The sequence below is a fragment of the Microcaecilia unicolor genome, chromosome 3 (assembly GCF_901765095.1).
Source record: "Microcaecilia unicolor chromosome 3, aMicUni1.1, whole genome shotgun sequence".
NCBI classification, from domain to species: domain Eukaryota; kingdom Metazoa; phylum Chordata; class Amphibia; order Gymnophiona; family Siphonopidae; genus Microcaecilia; species Microcaecilia unicolor.
In genome coordinates this window covers 426813465-426838144 of record NC_044033.1, presented here as the reverse complement: position 1 = coordinate 426838144, position 24680 = coordinate 426813465, and the positions used below count along the sequence as shown (strand labels likewise).

The window sequence follows — 24680 nt, the reverse complement described above, 5'->3', positions numbered from 1 at the left end:
CCAAAATGAAAGATTTGATAACTATATGGTTCCTACTTTTCCTATCATGGTGGGGGGGGGGGGGGGGGGGGGAGACGGTGGGAAAGGCTCAAATCTATCAGGACATATACTGCACTAGTACTGTACTAGTGATTATCTATTATTTGAATATTTTACATTGAGAGGAGAGTTGTGCCTTGTAAAACTTGATCAGAATGAAAAAAAACCTAGATAGTAATCACCATCTGAAAATAAACTGTCTTTTGCACTCTGTAAATTATCTACAATTAAGGCCTTCTAGCACTTAGACAATACGCCTACAGTACAATGGTGAAAGTAGCTAAGGATAATTTGGTTTAATCCCAAACTAAAAGTTAACAATACTTGCAATTTTTGGTCTCTTTGGCAATAAAAAGGAATTGGACCACAATATTCCGAACAGGAAATTACTAACTTAGTAAGTAATTCTGCAAAATAAATTTAGTTTGCCATCTTCTCAATTATTTAAATAGCTAGAGTTGTGCCATTAAATTTCAAATAATGGCACACAGATGGATAAACTTGCTAATGAGCCAGAATGTTTAGAGCTACATAATGCAGTCAATGAGTTTGGAAAAGCATACACCAAATTTTCATAAAATTGTCAGTATAGGTCAGTCAGTGTGTCCAACAGGACTCAAGCAAATATAGCTAAATGATATGGGTAGTTCTATGAAGGAGAAGCACTGGCCATTATTCTGGGACAAATCTGTCAGTGTTTCCCTATCTGAATCCATTAAGCAACTGCTCTTTATCATAGCTTATAGAACAAATTGGAAACTAATAATGAAAACCAGGAGAAAAAAAAAAGAGAGAGAGAGAACAAGTAGCTTTCATTCTTCAAAACAGATTTAGGAATACTGACACATTTGTAATATGATCATTTAAATATTCAATCTTAATGGAAATGGTATGGAACAAAATTGCATTTATAAAAGGTTTAAGTTGCTGTATTAGTTATAAATTAGTGATAAGAATCTACTATACTTCTGTTGCATATTTCCACATCTCCAAAAAAATTACTCATTGTGGTTTTAGCATTGAAGACCATATCAAATAATTAAAAGGACAGAATCAAATAAGAATAATGATTTTGTTCAGCTTGGCTCTTAGCAAATACATGCATAAGCTGGTTATTGCTGAAGAACACAGGAATTTGTCTTTTGTTCAAAACCTGTGGGAGCCAGTGGTGCTCATTTTTGAAGCAGATGGACACCTCAAAATGGTCAAAAAAACATCCATCTGCTGAAAACATCCAAATCACAATTTTCAAAAGCAGAATTTCAATGTTTTCACTGCAGTTCATCTAAATAGCAACGGGGCACGTTGGAGGCGTGTTTTGGGTGGAGCTAGAGTGGGCCCAAAATCAGGATGTCTTAGCAATGATGGAATAGGAAGAAACATCCAAGGCAAAAAAGAAGGATGTTTTTATCTAGACCTGTTTCAATCATGGTCCAGGTTACAAAAAGGTGTCATGATTAAGCAGCTGACCACTGGAGGGATCAAGGCATAACCCCTCTATCTCCCAATGGTTAATGACCCCCTCCCACCCACCTAAGAAGTGAAAGTGACAGTGGATACCAGGCTTTATGACCGCTTCAGGTATTATGGCCATTCCTAATAGAGCAGCAAGCAAGTGTAAGGAGTAGCCTAGTGGTCAGTGCAGTGGACTTTGAAAAACCGGACCAACGTGTAATTCCAACTTTAACTCTTATTTCTGTATAAATAATATGAGTCCTCCTGGAACACAGAAATACCTACTACCTGAATTTTTAAGACACCTGCAAGTGTGGTGTACAGTAGGTTTTCATCTGTTCCTAGAAGGCTCACAAAAACAATTTAAGTAAAAAAAGACCAAGGTGGACATTGTTTTTCTTTTTTTTTTACAAGAAACACACATCAATGGATTTGAAGCAGCCAAGTTGCAAGGGGCATCACTATCTGTACCCTCATCACAACAAATTGTACGATGTGTTTGAACTGCAATGGCTCCAAGATGAGGCAAGGGTTCAATTAAAATTGGGGATCATATTTTTTTAGGGGGGGTTGTTTGTTTTTTTTTATATATTATATGGTAAGACTCCACCTTATATAACAGACCTGGTTAATCATCTATTAGGCCAAAAATAGGGTTGTTTATGCAATCAAGTTTTGTTATCTTACTCCACAATGAAGAAGGTTTTATCTGTTAAATTTATGACCTCTTCTTTTGCATATCAAGTTGCATCCATGTGGAATTCTCTACCTTTTGAAATTACAAGGATTAAAAATTATGTTTTTAGATGGCTGTTGAAAACCTTTTTATTTTAGAAATATGTAGCACCTGGTTCTATTTAAGGTATTAATTGATGGTTTTATGTACTTATGTATTTTTTTTACTGTGTTTTTGTTATTAGTTTGAAGGACTGTTCATTTAATGCCATTATGTTGTAACCTGCAGTGAACTTTCTATATGGCATTTGGGGGCTATACGTTCTGTATAATGTAATGTAATGAAATGGTACTCTACAGCGAGTCTTCTCAGGAGAAACCCCCACAATCTGGACTTACACTTCAGAGGGGCTATGCCTAATGCGAGACTACCTTTACTTCAGAAAGCAGGTGAAAGCCTGGCTCTTCTCACAAGCCTTTAATACATGTGGTGACTGAATATACCATCATGCCGCACCTGGACTAGCTTGCTGAGCATCCTGTAACTTAGACCAGTTCCTCATATCTTGTTTAACAGTACAAAGGTTTTGCCTTGACATAAGTATTGCCATACTGGGAAAGACCAAAGGTCCATCAAGCCCAGCATCCTGTTTCCAACTGTGGCCAATCCAGGTCACAAATACCTTGCAAGATCACAAAAAAGTACAATACATTCTATACTGCTTATCCCAGTGGATTTTCCCCAAGTCCATTTAATAACGGTCTATGGACTTTTCCTTTAGGAAGCCGTCCAAACCTTTTTTAAACTCCGCTAAGCTAACCGCATTTACCACATTCTCTGGCAACAAATTCCAGAGTTTAATTACACGTTGAGTGAAGAAACATTTTCTCTGATTCGTTTTAAATTTACTACATTGTAGCTTCATCGCATGCCCCCCAGTCCTAGTATTTATGGAAAGCGTGAACAGACGCTTCACATCTACCCGTTGAACTCCACTCATTATTTTATAGACCTCTATCATATCTCCCCTCAGCCACCTTTTCTCCAAACTAAAGAGCCCTAGAAGCTTTAGCCTTTCCTCATAGGGAAGTCGTCCCATCCCCTTTATCATTTTCGTCGCCCTTCTCTGCACCTTTTCTAATTCCACTATATCTTTTTTGAGATACGGTGACCAGAACTGAACACAATATTCGAAGTGCGGTCGCACCATGTAGTGATACAAAGGCACTATAACATCCTCATTTTTCTTTTCCTAATAATACCTAACATTCTATTTGCTTTCTTAGCCGCAGCAGCACACTGAGCAGAAGGTTTCAACGTATCATCAACGATGACACCTAGATCCCTTTCTTGGTCCGTGACTCCTAACGTGGAACCTTGCATGACGTAGCTATAATTCGGCCCACATGCATCACTTTGCACTTGCTCACATTAAACGTCATCTGCCATTTAGACGCCCAGTCTCCCAGTCTCGTAAGGTCCTCTTGTAATTTTTCACAATCTTCCCGCAATTTAACAACTTTGAATAACTTTGTGTCATCAGCAAATTTAATTACCTCACTAGTTACTCCCATCTCTAGGTCATTTATAAATATGTTAAAAAGCAGTGGTCCCATTTATTTATCCCAATTGACTATGTACTACCCAATTTGTCCTCATCTATTTATCTGCACTTGGCCCCTCAGTTACACAGAAAAATATTAGCATCATATCTATGCTATTTGAATATTCTATTCCATTGCTTACTAGGTGTTTCATTGGTATTATGCTGATATCATATTATACCTGTTAACTGAATATTCTTCCATGTTGTCTATTATGGTATTCTTTGTATTATACAGACATCATACTTCCCAAGTTTACCTAATTTATTATATTTATGTTTATATTTGGTCATTTTTACTATTATTAAGTTGTTATAAAAATTGTAAGGTTTGTGTTAAACTGGACCTGCCGTATACCGCCTTGGGTGAATCTCTTCATAAAGGCAGTTTAATAAATTCCAATAAATAAATAAATAAATAAATAAGAACTCTCACTATGTGGCTGCACAGGGTAAGAACAGAGGAGTGGCTATTTTGGTCAGCCACACAGTCAATATCTTAGTATCTGCATAACATGCTGATGTTAATGGGAGATGGATTCAGTTGCCCATTGCTGCACGGTCCCTGAAATTACTACTGATGAATATCCATGCTCCAATATAGGGAGACAACAGGTTTTTATAAACAGATGCAAAAGCTGATCCTTGAGAATGGGGTCCTGCCCTTGATTACAGCAGATGACTTTAATCAAGTTGTAGATCCTATTTAGGACAGAAAACTGCGCCTGCCATCTCACCGTATTAAAAAAGATTTGGAACATATGACGACTAAAAGGGACATAGCAGATATATGGCAGTTATTACACCCAATAGGTCAGGAATTTACTTTCTGTTCTCAAGTGAAACAATCATTTTCAAGAACCAGACTATTTTCTAGTAACAAAGGATCTGGAATCTATGGTACAGGACACTACTGTAGAAGCTATTCTGGTTTCGGATCACGCTGGTATAACACTTCAGCTGGAATTAGATCAGGTATCGACTCCGAAACCAGACTGACATTTCACTAATGCTCCTGCCCCCAAACAGCACCACTGAACCTTTGCTTTTCAGTGAGGAAGATGTAGGAGAGATATCAGTGCCAGAAAAGGTATTCAATGCTGATGAGTCAGAGAAACTGAAACAAATCTCTGCAAACCTATAAGATGTAATGGAGCAATTTTACAAATTGAAGTGTAGAAAATTGCCTGGACCAATGGTACACTTCCCAGAGTACTAACAGAATTGAAAAATAAACTTGCAGAGCTATTGTTAGTAATACATAATTTAACTTTAAAATCACACATTGAGGATGGCCAATACAATACCAATTTTTTAAAAGGGTTCCAGATGTGATCTGGGAAATTAGAGACCAGTGAGCCTGACGTCAGTGCTGGGCAAAATGTTAGAGACTATTATAAAGAACAAAATTACAGAGCATATACATAAGCATGGCTTAGTGATACAAAGAGATCATGGATTTAATCAAGGGAAAGCTTGCCTCACCATCAACTACATTTCTTTGAAGGGGTGCATAAACATATAGATAAGAGGTGAGCCAGTCGATATTGTATACCTGGATTTTCAAAAGGCATTTCACAAAGTACCTCATACAAGACTCCTGAGGAAATTAAAAAGTCATGGGATAGGCGGTAATGTTCTAAAGTGGATTAAAAACTGGTTAAAACAGTGAAAACAGAGAGTGGGGTTAAATGGTCACTATTCCTAATTCTGGTCACTGCATCTGAAACAAGATATAGCGGAATCAGAAAAGGTACAGAGAAAGGTGACAAAAACGATAAATGAGATGGGAAGACTTCCCTATGAGGAAAGGCTAAAGAGGCTAGGGCTCTACAGCTTGGAGAAGAAACAGCTGAGGGAAAATATGATAAAGTTTTCTAAAATAGTGGATAGAATTGAACAGGTAGAGGAGAATCACTTGTTTACTCTTTCCAAAAATACTAAGACTAGGGGGCACACAATGAAGTTACTAAGTAGCAAATTTAGATCAAACCGGAGAAAATATTTCTTCACTCAATGTGTAATTAAACATTGAAATTTGTTGGCTTAGCAGTGTTTAAAAAAGGTTTGGATAATTTCCTAAAAGAAAAGTCCACAAGCCATTATTAAGATGGACTTGAGAAAATCCACTGCTTATCCTATATAATAAAACGCATCTCCAACGTTCTGAAGCCGAGAAAGTGAAGCCTTCAAGCCTTGAAGCATTCCTGCAACGTTCTGGAACTACGGCTTCAGAACGTTGGAGGTGCGTTTTATTATATAGGATGTGCTCGGTGCTTTTCTGTAGCACATGAGGGGAATTTAATATGCTGATTAAAGTGGAGGAGTGGCTGGAGGGGGGGCAGGGGAGATAGGAGAATCGCTGGGTGGCTGGAGGGGGGGCAGGGGAGAGAGGAGATTCGCTGGGTGGCTGGAGGGGGGGCAAGGGAAAAAGGAGAATCACTGGGTGGCTGGAGGGGGGGCAAGGGACACAGGAGAATCGCTGGGTGGCTGGAGGGGGGCGGCTGGAGGGGGGCAGGGGACACAGGAGAATTGCTGGGTGGCTGGAGGGGGGCAGGGGAGATAGGACAATTGCTGGGTGGCTGGGGGGCAGGGGAGAGAGGAGAATCGCTGGGTGGCTGGGGGGGCAGGGAACAGAGGAGACTCGCTGGGTGGCTGGAGGGGGAGCAGGGGACAGAGGAGACTCGCTGGGTGGCTGGAGGGGAGCAGGGGACAGGAGACTCGCTGGATGGCTGGAGAGGGGGCAGGGGAGAGAAGAGACTCGCTGGGTGGCTGGAGGGGCGGCAGGGGAGAGAAGAGCATCGGTGAGTGCCTGGAGGGGGGCAAGGGAAAAAGTAGAATCGCTGTGTGGCTGGAGGGGGAGCAGGGGAGAGAGGAGAATCGCTGGGTGGCTGGAGGGGGAACAGAGGAGACACACTCGCACTCAGCAGTCTCACTCTCTCTCTGTCACACACACACACTCGCACATTCACTCTCTCTCTCTCAAACAGTCAATCTCACACATACTCTCTCAAACATACACACTCCGAGGAAAACCTTGCTAGCGCCCGTTTCATTTGTGTCAGAAACGGGCCTGTTTTACTAGTTTCTAGGATAAGCAGAATAAATTCTGTTTTACTGTTTTGGAATCTTCCCAGGTACTTGTGGCCTGGATTGGCCACTGTTGGAAACAGGATACTGGGCTTGATGGACCTTCGGTCTGTCTTAATATGGCAAATCATATTCTTATGTTCATCTTTCCCAACCCTATACAGTGTGTTTTTTCTAGCAAAAAATGTGCCGGTACTTAAATGCTTGGCCACCTTCAGGAGTGGGGTGAGCACTGAGGGACCCACCCCAAAATAGCCAGGCCCCCTGCAACCAGTCACAGAATCTTTTACAACACAGAATCGGTGTGTAGATCCTGAGTTCTATCATTAAAACTTGGGGAACATGGGTCAATTTTAGCAGACAATAGAAAAGGTGCCGGTATTCATTACCCCCAAATACCCCTTCAAAAAAAGCCCTGCCTATATAACCCCTGTCTCTTTGGCCTTCCTATTCCCATTGTGGCCTCCTTTTGATATTTAAGGGTGGTCATTGGCTCACAATTATCTTTTCAACAGCAAATCTCTAATATTGTTAAAACTAGTTTCTTCATTCTGTGCAAACTTCAAACCTTGTACAGTTTTCTTGATCTCTCTATGCTCCAAACTTTAATTCATGCTTTCTTGCTCTCTCATCTGGATTATTGTAATACCATCTATGCAGATATTATGGGGTATCACCTCAAATGTCTTCAAACTGTGCAAAAGTCTGCTGCTAGGCTTCTTTCCAAGACTTTTAAGCATCACCATATCACTCCTTCTCTTCATTCACTTACATTGGCTTCCCATTTCTTTTTGCATTTCATTTAAATTACTATGTATGGCATACAGGGCTTATTACCTGAACTCCCTCTATTTCTGGCATCTCTATTCCTTATATCCTTTCCCATCCTCTCCCCCAAGCCCCAGATTTGCTTGCTTTGACCCCAGAAGACATTCAGCCTTTTATTTTTTAGCTCCAAAACTTTGGAATGATTTCCTGCCTTACATTGGTAGCGAACAATCATTCCCAAATTTAAAGCATTACTTAAGACGTATTTTTGGCAGTCAGGATTGGGGTTAAATTTTATGGTTAGGTTCTGAAGTGACAGATTACCCTACTGTGTCTTTGTATGAACGTTTTTGCTATCCTGTTTTTAATTGGCATTCTCTTCAATTTATTAGTTTATGTACTGCCTCAACTTGCTCATTAGAATAGGTGATATCAAAAGTACCTAATAAACCATAAGCTATAAATATAGCAGAGGAAACAAAAACCACAGAAAATCTGAATACTCGTTACAAAGCAGAGACATGATAAAGTTACTCAATTCAGTGAAACAAAGTAACATGTTGATTGAAAATTATTATTCAAAGTCTGCAACCTTTAAGCTAGGTCATAAAAATGTTAAACCCTTAATCTTACGGTAAGAGTGTTTTATTTGCAATTCTATTTTAGCTCAAATTGCCTTATTAAACTTGAAACATATGAAACCTTGGTAAATGATATACTGGAGCCAGTAAGTGACATCCTTAATAAATTTGAACTTTTAAATAAGTTCAAAATCAAATCTCTCTTCTAAGGATTTAACACCTTGTCAGTTCGCAGATCCAAAGATAGGGATCTGATCTCCACTGGGTATAAACCATGGGTGTGGGAATCCATTTAAAAACCAGCCAGGACAGAGTTGGAAGGCTTTTCTAAACATCACCTTTGCCTTTCCATACACAGACCACAAAAGGTTTTTCTTTTCCCTTTTATGATTCATTCAGGATCCAGAGAACAGTTTGGTTTAATAAACACTGCACAACAAGAGGGTACTAGAATATATAAGACAATGAATTGTCCTTACTATCTACAAACAAAAAGTATAATTGTAGGAACAAGCCACCCAACCGTAAGTTTTATAAATTACCACCCCTCAAACATGTTATGTATTTAATAGAACACACATTACTTTCTACCCTAGCATCAACTGAACTGTTGGGTCTGACCCAGGATGGCAAGTCTTCTGTTCTTAAACTACACCACTGGGAATGTCTATACACAGATTGCATAAAAGAAAGCATTCTGTCGCTGCGCCTCTACTTTTTACACATGTATACATACAATTTTATATTAGCCTTTTTCCATCTGTAATATTTGCTTTACACACTCAAAATGTAACATAGTAGCATAAGTAGATGATGGCAGATAAAGACCTGTACATCCATCCAGTCTACCCAACAAGATAAACTCTTAGCATATAGTATGGTGCGATATAACAGTTGCATACTAGATCATGCTCTGTACTTCCCATTTTTGGGGTACAGGCCGTAAAAGTCTGCCTGGCACTGGGTCCTATTCTTCAACCACTTAAGTTGTCATCGAATCCCACTTCAGCCCATCCAGATCTGTCTAGCCATAAATCAGGGGACAGGCTGTAGAAGTATGGCTTTAGTTTCCAATTACTGGAGTTCCTATCTAAGCGCTACTAATTTTGTTTTGCTTCCATTCTCTTTCCATCTAAGAATCCTTTTATCCCATGCATTTTTTATTTCTATTTTTGTCTCTAACAACTCCTGATGGAGGGCATTCCAGGCATCCACCAACCTCTCCATGAAAAGTACTTCCTAATGCCACTCCTAAGTAAACCCCCTGGCTACTCTCATCTTTGAAGGGAAGGGGGGATAAATCTTACAAATTAGCAGTAATCTGCTGTATTAAGGTTACCAAAGGTCACCAGATTTACATATATGCCCCTAAATGGTCCTTCTTCAATAAGCAGTGTTCTGTGATTGGAGAACATTCATCCCGTGCATGCGCCTTCCCATCCTTCTCACTGTGTGGCAGCACAAGGAAGCATGTCTTCTTTGGTGCCAAATCTGCATGTTGCTGCCTGCAGCCTGCCACAGTCAGAGGAGAAGAAATAGACCACAGAGCTCATGAAGGGGGTGAAGCTGTGGCAGCAAGCACCCTGCACCCACCAATTCTGGCCTGGCCCTAAAGGCTTACCTTTGGTAGCAGGAAGTGGAAGAATTGATGGCCACGTAGCACCAAGCTCTATCCCCTGCCATGATGGCAGTAAAAAAACTAAGGAGGAGAGACAGTGTTGCAGGTTCACAGCACTGACAATGCGGCAATTCCTGCCAGACCCTAAGTCCTACCATAATGCATCAGTGATAAAGGAGACAGCTCTTTGTGCTGCAATACCACATGGTGCCAGCCTGGTACCAAGGCAAGAAGAGAGGAGGGAGCCGTGGTGCAACAAATGACTGTACCTATTGTAGAAGTAGCCAGGAGAGAAGGAGAAAAGTAGAACAGTGTGTTGAGGAACACCAGCCCAGTAACTCCAATTGGAGAGCTGAGGGCTGAGGTCCTCAGAGACACAGAGAGGCACATCAGGTTCAATTCAGCTATCAGCAAGGATTTGGTGAGTAATAGTGGTGCAGTCCAGAGTGAATATTATCTACCCGGCTATGGATGGGGAGGGATGAGAAGGAGAGAGACTGAGAAAATGGAAATTTAATTGAGGTACCATGTTTGATTTGAACATACATTAGAATGGATCCATAGATGAGATGAAGAGGGAGAGGGAGAGGGATAGCTGAATTCAGGGCGTGGGAAGGGGAGCTGCAAAGGGACTTTGGCATTGAATACGGAAGATAACAGAGGAATCAAAGAGTGGGCATTGGAACTAACAGTAGTGAGGATGACAAAAACCAATGCTGAGTGATTGGACAGAGGAGGTACAATTGAATTTGGCAGGAAGTGATGGGATAGTGCAGGACAGTGGCGTACCGAGGGCGGGGCTATGGGGCTGGTCCGCCCCGTGTGCACGCTGCTGGAGGGGTGCAGAGAGCAGCCGCGTGGCTGTCGGCTCCGCTGGTTCCCTGTTCCCTCTGCCCCGGAACAGGTTACTTCCTATTCCGGGGCAGAGGGCGCAGGGAACCAGCTGAACAGACAGCCACGTGGCTGCTCCCAGCAGGTAAGAATGCACTGGGGGGGGGGGGGGGACATCGCTGCACCCGGTGGGGAGGAGGGGTGCACAGCGGCAATAAGCCCCAGGTGCTAGCCCACCAAGGATCACCACTGGTGCAGGAAGAGGCAAGACCAATGGATACACTGGAGTCAGGAAGGGGGAATGACTTGAGGAATGATAAAGGAACTAGGGAAGGAAAAGAGTCAGGGTGCAAAAGCTGGTACACATGCTCACGCCCAACTGATGGCAGTTAAGCATGCAAAAATGCAGGTATTGTGCAACATCACGCCTAATTTCTGGGAATACGCTGACCAGCCCATGCCCCTTCCCCTTTGAAGTTATGTGCTATAAAATTTAGGCATGCATTTTACAAAATAGGGAATAGGGCAGATCCATGGTTAACTCCTACTTACTGACTGACAATTAAGCATAGGTGTAGTTTGACTGTTTCATTTGGGGGGGGCAAAGGATGGGCGGGGCATATTAGCATATTCATTTGCATATATACATATGCAAATGAATATGCTAATATGGAAGAAGGAATTGAAATTTACAGGAAAAATATCACAGATGCACATTTCAAAAAGCTGAAATATTTCAATTAATAAATTCTGAATAAAATACTTTTATCTACCTTTGTTGTCTGATCATTTAGTTTTTCTATTCGCTTTGGTCCCAGTGTCTTCTGTTTTATGCAGTCTTCTTTCCAGTAGGCTTCCCTCTGCTCCCCACCCTCCCAGTCCCATCCATCTTCTGTTCCTTCCCTCTGCTCACCATCCCTCCGTCCCATCCATCTTCTGCTCCTTCCCTCTGCTGTGCCTGACCTCTCCCAATCCTATCCATCTCCTGGTCCATCCCTCTGCTCCCCACCCCTCCCAGTCCCAACCATCATCCATCTGCTCCCCACCCCTCCCAGTTCCATCCATCTTCCTTCTGCTGCCCCCCCCCCCCCGCGAGGTCCAAGATTGTGACTCCATCTACCCCCCTCTCTTCATCCCTCCCTCCGGCGCAGGCAGCAGTCTTTTTCAGCGTTCCTGGCAGCGGTAGCGATGTACACGCTGCCTTCGGTCTGCCCCGGAAGCCTTCTCTTCAAGTTCCTGTTCCCACCTATGCGGGAACAGGAACTTGAAGAGAAGGCTTCGGGGCAGAGCCGAAGGCAGCGTGTATATCGCTACCGCTGCCAGGAACGCTGAAAAAGACTGCTGCCTGCGCCGGAGGGAGGGATGAAGAGAGGGGGGGTAGACGGACACGCTCCTCTCCTTCCGCTTGGCTTCCCTGCTCTCTCTGTCTGCGTCCCGCCCGAAAGGAAATGACGTCAGAGGAAGGCGGGACGCAGAGAGGGCAGGGAAGCCAAGCGAACAGAGAGGAGCACGTGCCTGCTTGTTTTGGGTTTTTTTTTAACTACTGGCGCGGAGGCGCCTCGTCGTCGTTTGCCCCCCCAGTCTACGCCCATGCAATTAAGTGCTTGTTGACCTCAATAATTATTAGAGCCAAATTGACTAATTAGTTTACACATGGATCTCTGATCCACACCCAAATTTAGGCAACCTATACAGAATCCAGGGAAAATTTTATTTTACGGATTTCTATATATTTCCAAGACCCTCATTCTCACTTCGAAAATCAGATTTGTTTCTAGATCCTTTTATCTTTTAAAGTAGTGAATCTAATGTTCAACCTGTTCTATTTTTCAGAGTTATTGCATGATATATCAAAGGATACTTCTGTAGTTCCATTTAATTCAATAGTGCTTTCTTAAAGTATGCGTCATGCATCACATTATGTTCAAGAAAACCATGCCACCTGTGTGCTCGGTCATTTCCTGAAACTCAGAGGCCTTTTTTTTCAGATGGAGTTTAACTACAACACTAAGAAACAAGGGGACCATCATATTTGTAAGAGGTGATTAATCAAACGCAGGAAACTGTCACAGAGCTCACAAGACCTCATAACTCCTTATTTTACCTAGAAGGAGATCAGTAATTCACATTATCCTACCTCCATCATTTCATTATATTGCTGAGATGAGAGCAATCACTGGACAAACTGGAAAAAAAAAAGATCTGCAAGTTTCTTAACAATGCCGGAAAATATCAGTGTAGAATATTAAAAACTTGGTCACCACTGTTTTATTATAGCTAGTTTTTAACATAGGATACTGCATTAGCACACAATGGCCTTATTAGTAACTAGGTCCCATTGTATGAAGTTTCAATTCTTGCATTCCGCTTTTACCAAGTGTAGTTCTAAGCGGATTATACAAAGGACTCTGTTTACTAAGCCGCGTTATAGGCGCATTAGAGTCTTTAACGCATGTTAACCATGTACATACGTTAACTGTGAACACGCCTACAATATCCCTATAGGCGCCTACACAGTTAGCGCATGCGCTAATTGTAGGATAATTAAAAACGCTAAAGCGTGTTCACAGTTAACGTATGTACATGGTTAACATGAGTTAAAGACTCTAATATGAGAGACAGAAAGAGAGAGATCTACATAGATATAGATATATATATATATAGAAAGAGAGAGAGAGAGATAGAAACCAACAGTAACAGAAACAGAAAAGAAAAAAGGAGAACAACTAGAAAGGATATACTGTAAATAAAAGAATTTGAGAATCAGGAAGGGAAGCATAAGCCACAAAACACTACAAGTAAATATAATAAAATACATAATTTGTAGCAAAAGGAAATGTATGGAAGCCATAACAGTTGAATCAGACAACGGGCTAAATTAAGAGGGTGTAGAAGCCCAAAAAACAGAGTATCTCCAGGGCTTGCATTTCTGTAGCCAGACTAATCTTTCCATTCTAGCAGTTCTCCAAACTTTATCTAACCAAAAACGTTTTAAGGGTAAAATCGGGTCTTTCCATTTCTTTGCAATGCAAACTTTGGCTATAAGTAGCAACTGTTTGATGAGATCCAAATGCTTATGAAAAGTTAAATGCTGTGGCACCATTCCAAGGAGAATGAGAGCTGGGTCTAGTGAGATATCAATCTGGAGTAAATTGCTAATGTAAACAAAGTTATATAGTTATCGTCTAATTTCCCAATTACAAAAATATACCTACTCCTGGGATCCTGTATGGCTTATTCTAATACAAAGGGGCAATCGTTTGCAATTAAAATAACAACTCTTCTTTTTGGTTTAGAGAAAGAAATATAAAATACCTGAGTAACCCAAGCAGTCATGTTCTGCACCAGTCAGGTGAGTTTCTTGGAGTAAAGAAATCATAGCTCGTGATTTCTTTAGAGCCGATAGCACCCTTTTCTGATTAATGGGGTGATCTAGCCCAATAATGTTCCAAGAAACAAACCTAGTCATCCTGGTGAAATGAAAAGGCACAGTAATGTCTCTATGGAAAATTTCCCTTCATGATACAGACTAGCATAAAGAAAGATAGGAAGTGTTTCTGTCAGAGAAAAAAGCAGCCTTAAAACAAGATAACATTATGACTAGAAAACTTAAAAATTGTATTATATGCATAATCTATAACAAGAACAAAAGTGAAATTTGTAAAGGGTACACTATGGTACCAAATGCCTCAGCAGAGTGAGAGGTGTTATGAACAGCCAAGAACTCCTCACCTCCAGCCTCTAAAAACAAACATGTAACTAATGTGCACATGGCTAGAAGGCACATAAAATAAACACTTGGGAGCAGCAATACTGCATAGCTAGAATACAGGTACAGTCCCATATCAACAAAGTACATCAAATATCAAAAGTTATCAAAAGTATATGAACTAACATTGAGTCCCCCATACTGAAGAGGGTAAGAGGTAAGTTATGATGAAATCAAATGTTGCGTGAGGTACTTCACAGTGGAACAGTGGTGTCCATTGTTATACTAATGTCATTCGGTAAATTGGTCGAGTTGAGATGCCGATCCTTAGTAGTTTTTCGACGATTAGTGGTGTTTAAATGCCAGATGTAAGCATCTGATTTAGAATTAGGAGATGCAGGTGATTTCTCCTTTCCAGAAATTATAACCACCCACAGTGCGTGTTCCTCAGTAGTATGAAGATACTGTTTACATCCTTGCCACTCAGAAGCCAGAACAAATAGGAATTTCCACATGCATTTGATGCCCTTTTCTCTAAATAGCTTAGTTAGAGGGCGAAAGTCCCTACAACGCTGTAGCATGAAATGTGACAATCAGAGAAGATCTTAATATCTGCTCCTTGGAAATGGATAGAGTCTGTTTCTGATGCTGGTCACAAGAGTCTGTCTTGAAAGCTATGAAAACAAGCAATGCTGGCTCTAGGAGAGCTTCTGTGGTTTGAAGAAAAAGAATGTACATGGTGAATTTGCTTAATCTTTAGTGTTTTATCAGAGTTAGGAACACAGAATGAGTAAAGATCAGTAAGAAACTGGTGGAGGTTTTCATTATCTCTCTCAGGGGCCCCCAAAATACAGAAATTACGTCTTGGTCTGTTCTCTAGGTCATCCTGCTTTTCTTTGACTTCTTTGCTGAGGGTTTCAAGGGTGCGCAATTTAGTTTGAAAAACTACAACTTCATCAATCTGTTCACCTATATTTAATTTTGTATCACTCTCTCATTCAAAGACTTAAGTTCTACATTCAGATCTTTAATAGCTGAAGTCATATCCACACAAAAGGACTTAACTTCTCCCAGCAGTTCTAAGAAATCTGCCTTGGTGATCGGGAATACTCAGGAGCAAGTGGAGATTGTGAAGTACAATGAAGAATCCAAAGGAGTGGAGTTTCACAGTTTTTGGCTATGAGAGTCTTAAAGCGGCAGCAGCGTAAGATGGATTATGAGCCATTGCCATAGATGGTGACAGAAGAGAGCAAATGTGAATACTATCTGTGCTCCCAGAAAAAATCTACAAAAAGGACTGTTGGGAGCAGTCATAGTTGCAAAAGGTCCAGTTGTGGGCGAACCAGACCTCAAAATTCATGCATTGCAGCTCAACAAAGTTTGTAGGTAGGTTAGAAAGCTACTAAAGCCACCAGAATAGCAATTAAAGGCTTGTCAGTTGTATGAAAGTAAATGTTTTCAAAAGAAGGCAATCTAGACATATCATATAAACTATTGCTTATTAACACTGTTCTCTTCAGATAATGATTCGCTTAAGTTAGAACGTTATTAAGGCCATCAGGTTACAATTAATTGTTTGCCTAATACATGAGGTTAAATGTTTTCAAGGCAAGAAAATTAAAACAATCATTCCAAAGGAAGAGACAGTAGTTCAGTGACAATTACATGAAAGAAGACTGTTAGCCATACATATATTTCCTGCTGTATAGAATACTGCAGAAAAGAGCTGAAACCCTATAAAACCACAAATATATTATGTGAATTATATAAGAGCAGGAAGTCAAAACTCATAGTAATTATTAAAGTAATCCTACTGCAGCAGGGATTTAACAAATTATAGAGAAGCAGCGAACACATAATATAATGAATGAAGAAGAAAAATTGCCCTGAAATAACAGGCAAGACTAAACAACAATAATAGAAAATTAGAGATCCAATAAGTGATAAAAAGGAACAGCTAATACACAGTAAAGTGTTTGTAGCAGTAAAACATCATCCCGACATAACATTCAAGGCATTACAATGGAAACTGCATCAATATAAAGTAAATAGATGCAGATATGCTCCTGCACTCCCATTCAAATGTACCTGCACATTCGCTCACATGCGCCTGCAGATACTCTCAAAGTACTTGCACACCCATTCATATGTATCTGTGAACAGTTACATGCATCTGCACACACTCTTACATGTACTTGCACACCCACTCACACGTACCTGCTCATCTGTCCATATGCACCTGCACACATGTTCACATACATCTACACACATATATCATCTGGAAGAGAGCAGTAAAGTTATCTTTAGTAAGAAAAAGGTATGGGTTGGGATGCAGGAGAAAATTATAAAATCTCTCCGCTTGCAGAGAAAAGTTCGGTAATATGAAAAAGTAGCCAGCTGAAACTGGAAAAAAAAAACTCTCAGAGGTGGTAAGGGGTTTGTGCTATCAATGATAAACAGTCAAAGATGAGGTCTGAAAGGATGAAAGGTCCCACCAAAAATAAATAAATAAAAAAATATCACTTTAAAGGTGCATCTGAAAACCAAATTAGCTCGTGTTGTAGATTAAAGCATATAGTCAAATCGTGGGCTACCAGATCATGCACTACCAGCTTAGTCAAAATAAGCCTACTAAACTACAGTTAAGCTGAATCTGGTACTCAAATGTTCAAAGCACTGCTCAAAACACCCCTGGGCCGTTACAGAATAGAAGGGTCCAACTGTTAATTAACAGCAGTCCTCCTTTTCAACAGATACAAAGGCAGGCACTGTGAGTAGATGGCTTCCCAGACATTCACAGCAGGTTAGGAAAATAATTGAGAGAGGAAACAATGTTGGTCCCAGCTCTGATGAAATGTCAGCCTTCCTAAACTGTCATTCTTCAGCAGACAGTTGTACAGCTTAATCAGGCTGCAGCCAACTCAAGTTGCCAGTTATGTAGATTTTATCCCTTACAAAGCTGCCTTGAGCAAGCCCTGGTAACAGTGCTTGAGACCTGCATATTTTGTCCTTGGTTTAAAAGGAAGGCACAGTTCTTACTGGGGAGCTGTTAGTGGAACTCTTAGCAAATTATTCTAGAAAGCGGCATCGAGGGCGCAAACGGCAGCTGTTCAAAATTTTATAGGCCTAAGGATTACCACGTGGAAGAAAGATTTGCACAAGGCACAGCAGTTGTTAATGTCAGCAGTGAAAAAAAAAAGAAAAGCCTCACAACGATACATTGAGCAAACTGTTCTAAGGCATACTGATTGAAAACAGCCCCAAAAATGTGTACTCTAACCTCAGATTATTCAAGAGAGAAAGAGCGACAAAAATGATAAAGGGGATCGGACGACTTCCCTATGAGGAAAGGCTAAAGCGGCTAGGGATCTTCAGCTTAGAGAAAAGGTGGCTGAGAGGAGATATGATAGAGGTCTATAAAATAATGAGTGGAGTTGAACGGGTAGATGTGAAGCGTCTGTTTACGCTTTCCAAAAATACTAGGACTAGGGGGCATGCGATGAAGCTACAATGTAGTAAATTTTAAACGAATCGGAGAAAATTTTTCTTCACTCAACGTGTAATTAAACTCGGGAATTCATTGCCAGAGAATGTGGTAAAGGCAGTTAGCTTAACGGAGTTTTAAAAAAAGGTTTGGACTGCTTCCTAAAGGAAAAGTCCATAGACCATTATTAAATGGACTTGGGGAAAATCCACTGGGATAAGCAGTATAGAATGCATTGTACTTTTTTGGGATCTTGCAAGGTATTTGTGACCTGGATTGGCCACAGTTGGAAACAGGATGCTGGGCTTGATGGACCTTTGGTCTTTCCCAGTATGGCAATACTTATGTACTTATGTAAAGCTGGTGATGAGAGATCTCAGACTGTGCAGCCATCTTACTCGGCATGCAAGTTTCCTCCCCCCCCCCCCCCCCCCCAAATAAGTAAGTTTTCATTGCTTTCTTAAAAAGGTCAAATCTAAATAGGATCTAATCGGGTCCAGAAATGATGACCAAAGGGTTGCTGCTTGATAAGAAAATACTGCCTGAAATATTTTCCAATAATGCACACCCTTAGGACTAGGAAAAGTTAGCATATTAAAATGACGTATAAGATGAAACCTCATATATGTAGGCCTACATATCAGCGATAACATATATCCAGGGATGATGCCATGTAATATCTTAAACACTAAGCTACCAAGCTTAAACACAATACAGCCTTCTACCGGAAGTCTATGAATAAACTGGAGCAATATGAAATAAAGCACATGACAGCTGTTGCTAACAGATAAGTGCACATTAGTACCTCTAGTTTTTTTTTTTTTTTTGAAAAAACATATATCCTATATAATAAAAAGCACCTCCAACATTCTGAAGCTGACTCCATGGCATTGTGGCAGTGTAGTGTTTGTAAGTCTGTAGTTCAGCATTTCATTGGCTCTCACTGTCCCCGACCTCACGCTGAGAAAACGGAACGCTGCATACTTGCCAAGCAAACAAACACAACATCACAGGAATGAAGAACCAATCAGACAGAACGGAACATGGAGGAGGGAAGTGGAGTGGATTGAATCTCTAACAAACAATCATATACAGGGAGGTACGAACAACAGTGGAGGCAAGTGCACGGAAGGGAAGACAAACATTGAATCACTTTGTCACTCGCAGACATCACACACACACACACACACTCAATCACTCTGTGTATCTCTCTCTTACACTGTCTGTAAAACACACTGTCACTCTCAGTCTCTCACATGGGCAACTGTATGTTGCATTCTCACGAGTAAGGAGCTCTTCTGATGTGATTGTTAAACTGATTGAAGGGCCTGAACAAGGAAAACCTTTACCACATTGTAACATAATTTACACAAAAAATATTGTATATAAAGAAATCTCACACATGTAAACAACAATTATATTCAGAATACAACCGTGGAAACATTAATGGCAGGAACTCATTACATTGCTAGCGCCCATTTCATTGCGTTAAGAAACGGGCCTTTTTTACTAGTATATATATATATGCCTTTATTTTATTGTTTTACTTGCATTTAACTCATGCTTTTCCAGTGGCCACTGGACCTGCAGAGTCAGCTTGCCCTGATAGAACCTCTTCAGCCTCTCTGGAACAGATGCCTCTCCCACTTGCTGGAGACAGAATAATGGTCTGCATTCTGGCTACAACAACATATATGGGAAAGGCGACCATATTTGATCTGTCTATCTCCTAGGAGGAAGGCATATTTCACTGGTCTGGACTGATCTGGCACGTATGAAGCGGAAATAAGTAGAAAGTAGAGCCACAATTATATATTATGAAATGACATACAGCAAGGACCAAAAAAAGTAATTTAATATCTACTCTAACAAATGAATATACAAATAAAATGTTCCTTTTTTTATAGTCTCTAGCAATTTTTGATAATTTTCTGGTGCCTTGTCTGACAAAAGAAATTGCAATTTAAAGACCAAAGAAATGGAGACAGGAGGATGGCCATCTCAGTTTCCAAGTGTCTTGGATTCCCATGAGGCACTGCAGCTAATGTCAAAGCATACTGTTGCAGGATGCACTGATGAATTTCAGAAAAGAAATATGAAGAACTGGAAACACACTGTTTTAGTACAGTAATTGCAACATATAAGTCTAGAGCATTTAAAATGAATGACCATAGGTGTCTGATGAGAAATAAAATAGACAGCTGAAAAATACTGTAATATTGTAACAGTCCCATTTCTGTCACCTTTTAAAATAAATGGTTTTGTATATCATGAAAAAATTATCTGTATACATCTGCAGGGATCATATCACCACCAATACGAACAAAATGATGCTGAACTTCATAAAAACAGTACAGGAAGACTAACAACATGCTCAAAATTAAAATATTAAGTCACATCCAATCCTATGGGACAGAATCCATATATATTACAAGGGCAAGTCTATAATCCATGCGCCTACCTTTCTGTGGTTACAATCAAAGTGGTTTACATATTATATGCAGGTACTTATTTTGTACCTGGGGAAATGGAGGGTTACAAGACTTGCCCAGAGTTACAAGGCACTGCAGTGGGAAACAAACCCAGTTCCCATGGTTCTCAGACTACTGCATTAACCGTTAGGCTACTCCATTACTCCCGGTTACTCCTCCAGGGAACCTGTTATTCTGTAAATTCCTGCACAACGTACTTAAATACAGTGGCGTTCCTAGGGGGGCTGGCACCCGGGGCGGATCGCCGATTCGCCCCCCCCCCCCCCGAGTGCAGCGCCCCCCCCCTGATGCAGCACGGAACACCCCCCCCCCCCCCGGCGAAAGGACACCCCCGCGAAGGACCCCCGCCGGGTGCACGCTGCCAGGGGGGGAGGGGGGTGCCGCGCGCGCCTCTCCTCCGTTGTTCCATGCTTCTTCTCTGCCCCGGAACAGGACGTAACCTGTTCCGGGGCAGAGAAGAAACATGGAACAACGGAGGGCGGGCAGGCAGGCACGCACGCGTGCGACGGCACCCCCCCCCCCCGGCGTGCACCCGGGGCGGACCGCCCCCACCTAGGAACGCCACTGCTTAAATAGGAATCTGCAAGGGATCGTACTCTTATGATTTGAGTGGAAAACATTAGTTAATTTGTTTTGGTACCTCAGGGTCATTGAGACCACCAAATTTCATTTGATCTTCATATTGCCATGGTTTTTTGTCTACATCAGACCAGCATAGCATTCTTCATGTGACTATTATTGCTTAGTTAGACAATTGTAATGTTGCACTTGCAGATCTCCCTAAGGCAGAAAGTCTCTGTTCTGTGGATTTTTTTTTTTTTTTGTGGTGTTTGCTCTTCTTCCTCACAGCTTTTGCTTGACAAAGGGCTGGAAAGGAGACTGGGGTGGGAGAGGGACAAAACCTCTCTCCATAAATTGAAAGAACAAGTCTGATAACATCACAACTGGACTATTGTAAGGCCTGGTGCCTGGATAAATATCCAGGCGAGTTAGGCCAGCTGTTTAGGCAGTCCTACTTGCCCAGATAGACAGTTCAGATGCCTAGATAACTATCAGTGGTGGATGGATAAAACCCAGGTCTGCCCCCCCCCCCCCCCCCCCCCCACTTCACCTGGACACTAAGTAGAGAGTGCAGCAGCTTTGAGAACTCATATTCAGCAGCACCCTGCAGATAACTGTTTCATGTACAGCTCTGCACCCAAAAAAGCATGATTTAACTGGAGAAGAGATGTTTCTACCTGGCTGAATCACAATGAAAATCAACCTCAAATTTTCCAATTTGCAAAGCACCTTAAGTGGAGGAGTCTAATAGAGCACCAGGCTGACAACCAGTAAAGCCAAGTTCAAATTCCACTGCAACTCCTTGTGATCTTGAGCAAGTCACTTAGCCCTTCATTGCATCAGGTAAAAATAAGATTGTAAATCCTTTCAGGATAGGGAAATACCTAGTGTATATGAAATTCTGCTGCCTGACTTATATTCCGCCAGTGTCGCTATGCCCATTTTAGCCCTCTCCTCGTCGCTTCACTGGCTCCCTATCCATGTCCGCATACAGTTCAAACTCCTCTTATTGACTTAGTGCATTCATTCTGCCTACTCTTCAGTACCTCTCCACTCTTATCTCTCCCTACACTACTCCCCGGGAACTCTGTTCACTGGATAAATCTCTCTTATCTGCACCCTTCTCCTCCACTACTAACTCCAGACTCCGTTCCTTTTATCTTGCTGCACCGTATGCCTGGAATAGACTACCTGAGCCAGTACATCAAGCTCCATCTCTCTCCGTCTTCAAATCTAGGCTAAAAGCCCACCTTTTTGATGCTGCTTTTAACTCCTAACCCTTACTCACTTGCTCAGTACCCTTATTTTATCATCCCCACCTTAGTAATTCCCTTATCTCTTATTTGTCCTGTTTGTCTGTCCTAATTAGATTGTAAGCTCTGTAGAGCAGGGACTGTCTCTTCATGTTCAAGTGTACAGTGCTGCGTACTTCTAGTAGCACTATAGAAATGATAAGTAGTAGTAGTAATGTAAATCACTTTGAGTTACTACTGATAAGGGTGTGAGATAAATCCAAACAAAAAGCAATGCAATGAAGTCATATGACCTATAAGTAAAATCATATTTAAAAGACATCTAATGTTTAAAAGAATACTGTTCAATAGCAGGTAATACAAGTTTAACAAAAAGAAAGTTCTCAGTTCTCATTTATGCATGCCATATTTAATTAACCAAAAAAAATACTAAGAGGAGGAGAGAATAGTGGAAAACCAATTACTTCTCACTCAGTCTTCAATATCCAATCAAAACATGAAAACACAACATTAGTTATAATATATATGGGATCTATTAATGTCTAAACATCTGGATCTGTATGAATTTCACAAATTTTGCCACATTTCCCTTCAATGTTTGTACTGAGTCCCTGGTAGCTCTTACTTTAAAGAAATATGGGCTTTCATTCTAGATTGCTCATAGACATTGGAACTGAAACATCTAGGTCGGGATGAGCTCAGTTCTCCCTGAATTTAACAAAAGGTTCTGCTGAATGTTGAGCCTTTTGCAAAAAACGTAGAAGCATGTGCAAGAATGAACATGTATCTTCCAGCACAAACAGCAAAAGCAGCCATCTGACAAATATACATGTGCACAAAAATAGCAGCATCAACTCAACATTTTCCCTATGTAAGTCCCAGCACTTACACATAGAAGCAGTGATTTTGCAAATTCTACAGGTACCTGGCACATTTTACAAACTTATACTGTTTCTTTTGCCAATTAAGTAGCAATTTTTCTTTGAGGCAGAAATACATAGTGGGGGATTAAGGACAATTACTCTTTATACTAAGTATCAAACCTTGGGCAAAACCAGCACCTTTTTAAAAAAATTCTGTGCATGCCTCTGAGCTGGTGCAAAACCCAGTGGGGGAAGTTTTAACACGGATACCTATTCTCTATGCAAAATGAGCAATACACATGTAGATTTTTGGCCTGCCTAAGCTATGCACCCTGGAAATTTCTGCATCCACTTGATTTCCAAGTATAAGTATAGGCTTTCTAAAATCACCATTTACCCATGTATGCGATCTATCAGTGAAAATGCCACTAATTAAAAATGGGGTGATTTTACAATAAAAGGCCTATGGCTTCAAAGTATTGATCATGAAGGAAAAATACAGTCCTGCAAGTTAAGTTCAGAAAATATATTCTCACCAAGCTTCAGGCAATAAAATGGCATATTCATGTGGAGAAGTGGTCTCAGGAAAATTAGAGAGAATTGCCAGGTGATGTGGAAGTAGCTCTGATCCATGGTAAGTAAACAGAATTTCCAATGCTTGCACATTACTCTCCTGTAGATATCAAAAAAAGTCTACTTTATGACATGAAATATTTATAACTCATGCTCAAAATGTACTTTCTACCAATGATCTAAACTTATAATCAGTACGTTTTTACTAGCAAAAAAGGTGCCGGTACTCAAATGCTAGGCCACCCTTCAGGAGTGAGGTGATCACTGAGGAATCCACCCCACAATAACCAGGCTCCCTGTCACAGAATCTATGACAAGACAGAATTGGTGTGTAGAACCTGAGCTCTTTCATTAAAACTTGGGGATCATAGGTCAATTTTAGCAGACAATGGAAAAGGTGCCGGTACTCAGTACCCCCTCAAAAAAAGCCCTGCTTATAATCTATATGCCATTCAAAAGAGGACATGGGTAAATATCTTCACTGTATATGTAAGCAGGTGCTCTCAGAAGAAACAATTCATCAGCCACATACCTGGATCATAAGACCATGCTCAGTGCCAAGCATAATATGACCTATGTGCATAATGCACTGCTGCTCAGAGAAATATACACAGTAACATATGATGCAAGTGTTTCCTATATCAGAATTTCTTTAAAGACATCAATATAAATCAAAGTAGAGGGTCACAAGGTTCAACAATGCCAACATTGACTAGATCTGTCTCCGAGCTCTCAAACAGAAAAGGGTTTTCTGAACATGCAAGGGAAATCTTGCACAGCCCAATCACTAGTCCCTTTAGTATATTTGAGAGCTTAAGAGGCAACTCCAGTGTAATAAACCATGCCATTGCTAGTGCAGTGGATTGTTTCAGCTTTACCAGAGATTTTTTTGTGCGCTAATGTACTTTCCAATGTAGCAACGGCTTTGGTGTATAAAAAAAATAAATAAATAAAACTGTGTTAAACCCAAGGTAAACTATAGCACTAATCTTGTCACAAGCAGTAAGGAAAAGAATGCTGATCAGCTGCATATGGAATTACACTTCTGATGCACATTGCATTAAATTTTAGCAAAGTGGCCCTA

At 40.9% G+C, this 24680-nt stretch overlaps 1 protein-coding gene across 1 annotated transcript in view; it reads right to left on the bottom strand.

Annotated features, from left to right (window-relative positions):
• The window catches only part of NBAS (NBAS subunit of NRZ tethering complex), an 892343-nt gene that overhangs the window by 652051 nt on the left and 215612 nt on the right, over positions 1 to 24680 (bottom strand). The window contains exon 21 of the mRNA XM_030198850.1: positions 23560 to 23696. Coding sequence (XP_030054710.1) covers positions 23560 to 23696 — 137 coding nt within the window. The remainder of the gene's footprint in view (positions 1 to 23559; positions 23697 to 24680) is intronic.